General features: G+C 36.5%; 1 protein-coding gene across 1 annotated transcript; it reads right to left on the reverse strand.

Annotated features, from left to right (window-relative positions):
- Positions 1-971: 971 nt before the first annotated feature.
- LOC122326762 (olfactory receptor 146-like) lies at positions 972-1,910 on the reverse strand. The gene has a single exon (XM_043221900.1). The coding sequence runs from the start codon at positions 1,908-1,910 to the stop codon at positions 972-974; it is 939 nt and encodes a 312-aa protein (XP_043077835.1).
- Positions 1,911-3,103: the final 1,193 nt, after the last annotated feature.

The following is a 3,103-nucleotide window of genomic DNA, read 5'->3' on the forward strand; positions in this document are numbered from 1 at the left end:
ACAGGTAAGGGAATTAACAGGCAGTTTTATTGACAAGCTTTGCAGAGAAGCTTGTGAAGAGCAATCACAGGTGAGTTTCAAACACAGTAAAACATTTAACAAGTTCTTAGCTTTCTCTCTTTACAGGTTTTTTGGAAATCGCTGAACCGGAAACAAATGAGTTCAGCATTGGAGGATCAAGGAGTATGTACAGATGGGTAAGTATAACACTGGCAGTCTTGAATGGGCAGAAATGGTAGACCTGACAGTGAGCAACTGAGAAAAGTGTGCTCATATAGCTGGCTTGATTGAAGACAGCAGGTGCAGATAATTAGAACTCAAGTGAATGTGATCTGGTGTGAGTTGTGACTGGTGACAGTGGAATCTCTGACAAGAATATTATTTAATATAATCTAGAAAGGAAATATTACCAGAGAGCACCACTTTATAAATATTCTGGAGAGAGTTTAACATGATAAAAACTAAATGGAAATGTTTAGTCAAGATGGATACTGTATCAAAACATGCAGTTAAAATGACCCTCCTATTCAAGTACTAACTCTATTTATTGTAAACTATTACCAAATAGATGTATAATAAGTGTTGTGAAATACTTAATTACAGAAATGATAATTAATATATAAATATAATACATAAATAGTGTATGATAAAGTGCTACTATTTTCCAATATTTTCACTGACAGTCAAGAATAAGAATAGCACAGATAAAATGTACATATACAAACATATGCACTGCCCTCCAAAAGTTTGAAAACACTCCTGACAGTATGGTTTTGAATGATATCAGCATAAATCCTTGTAATTTTTGGTGCAAATATTGTACATTAAAGTAGATCATTAAAGACCAGCAATAATAATTTTCAATTTTATCTAGGATATTTTCAAACCATTTGAGGGCAGTGTATATATATTTTATTACACACACACACACACACACACACACACACACACACACACACAAAAATCATCAATTAAGGATTCACCTTTTTTCTACACCAAATATGTAAAAACTTCTGTCTTATTTCTTTGGTTTGTAAACCATATACTAAAGGATTTAGTCCTGGTGGTACAATATGGAACATTATACTAGCTAGTTTCCTGCTTTCAGAGTATTCAGGAAAACGGTGAAGGAAAATAAAACTAGCGCAAGAAACAAACATGATTATATAAACAGCTATGTGAGTTCCACAAGTTTTTATGGCTTTACTGTTAAGTGATTTGTTTTTGCTGGTTAAGCATACAGTAGCAATCTTGCCATATGTTATAAATACAGACCCAAGTGAAAAGGTAAAAACAATCACAGTATAAACTATTCCAAAGATATTATTAGCAACCACATTTTCACAGGACAGTTTGAACAGTGAGGCATTGTCACAGAAAGGGTTTTCAATTTTAGATCTGCAACGCGAGAGACGTATAGTAAGACCTAACAGAATTGAAACTATGAATACCGACAACCCCCAGGCTGATGCTGATAGCTTAACCACCATTTTATTGGTCATTATAGATGTGTATCGTAGTGGATTACATATAGCCACATACCTGTCAAAGGCCATGATCATAAGCACATAATGGCATGCTACTGCAAAAACATGTACAAAATAAGCTTGAACAACACACTCTGGATATGTCATATATCGTTCTGAAGTGTCTCTTAAAATGTCCTGCATTAAACGTGGCAAAATGACAGTGGTCCCCATTATATCATTCAGTGGCAAGTTACAGAACAGAAAGTGCATAGGATGATGCAGATTCTTCTCTGTTGAGATCAGAATTATGAGTCCAATGTTGGAAACCATAATAAAGACATAAACCAACAGAAGCAGGATGAAAACAGGATAGGAAGATTGAGGTGTAACTGTTAGTCCTTCCACAAGGAGAATGCTGTTTGTGAAAGTCAGGTTGTCCATTGGCTGCCCAGCAAAATCATTTGTATAGAATAACAAACAGACATTGTCATTAATAACATGTCATCTGGTACTACTGCATTCCACTATGAGAAAAATATAGACAAACCCATTTTGTTCAGATATCTATGAGCATTTGATAGTATAAATAGTTAAATAACATGTCACCTTTGGTTGCATGATTCTGTCTGTATAATCTGTATATATGCTTCATAAATCTTCCATACATTTCCATAGTGCAACACTCCATCAACATGTTTTATCGCTACATTAAAAAAAGGTAGTAACAGAAATACATTTTGCTTGTCTAATAAACCAACACTTACTCAACACGCTGTTTTTTTATCAAGACAGGTCACAGTCAGGTTGCTAGATGTTTAGTAAAGAACTGTTTACCTGCCCTTAGCTTTTATTTTGTGCTCCAATGCTGTTTCTGTGACGTTGCCATCACCCCAGAGGGGAAAAAACCTCTGGTTATGGTCAAACCTCGGTTCCCTGATGGGATGTCATGATGGGAACTTATCTAAAACTTTATAGGATAACAGTAGTTCAATAAACTGACCATTTGTCATTAACCAATGCAAATCACATGCAAATGCTGATAAGTCTGTAGGCTAAATAATATTAAATAGTCATTCTGCATGATTGTGACTGTACAGAATGCCTGAAACTAATTTTGTGTTTCATAAAAACAGTTATAAAATATCTCTGTGAATGTCTATGGATATTTTTGTATACAGAACTATTAACATCCCTCATTTCCATTAACATAATTTTTTTTGCAGAATTGCAGAAGAAGAACCCCCTTCTCAAGTGAATATAGATAGCAAGGAACAAGGAATCTGAAACCCCCCTCTAAAAACATGTTAAATAAAATTTTCTCTTATTCCATATTTCAAGTGAATGCAGAATTTTAAAGAATAGTGTGACGAGTCGACTGCCCCTCCCCTTGATTGTCATCATCACCCCGTCCTTTATTTGCTGCCCTTCACCAGGCTCCCGACAGGAGTGGGCGTGTGAAGTGTCTGAAGCAAATGAAGGAGAAGCCGCAGGAAGAAGCCGCCACCCTTCGCGCCCCAGACCAGAGAGGGAGCGCCGGACTCTGCCCCTTACCTGGACCCTTCCCCTCGGAACACTGCCCTATTTGCACTTCCCCTGCAGCACGACTAGAACACCAGTTCCCCCGTTTATTTTGG

This window comes from Puntigrus tetrazona, chromosome 21 (genome assembly GCF_018831695.1).
Source record: "Puntigrus tetrazona isolate hp1 chromosome 21, ASM1883169v1, whole genome shotgun sequence".
NCBI lineage: Eukaryota > Metazoa > Chordata > Actinopteri > Cypriniformes > Cyprinidae > Puntigrus > Puntigrus tetrazona.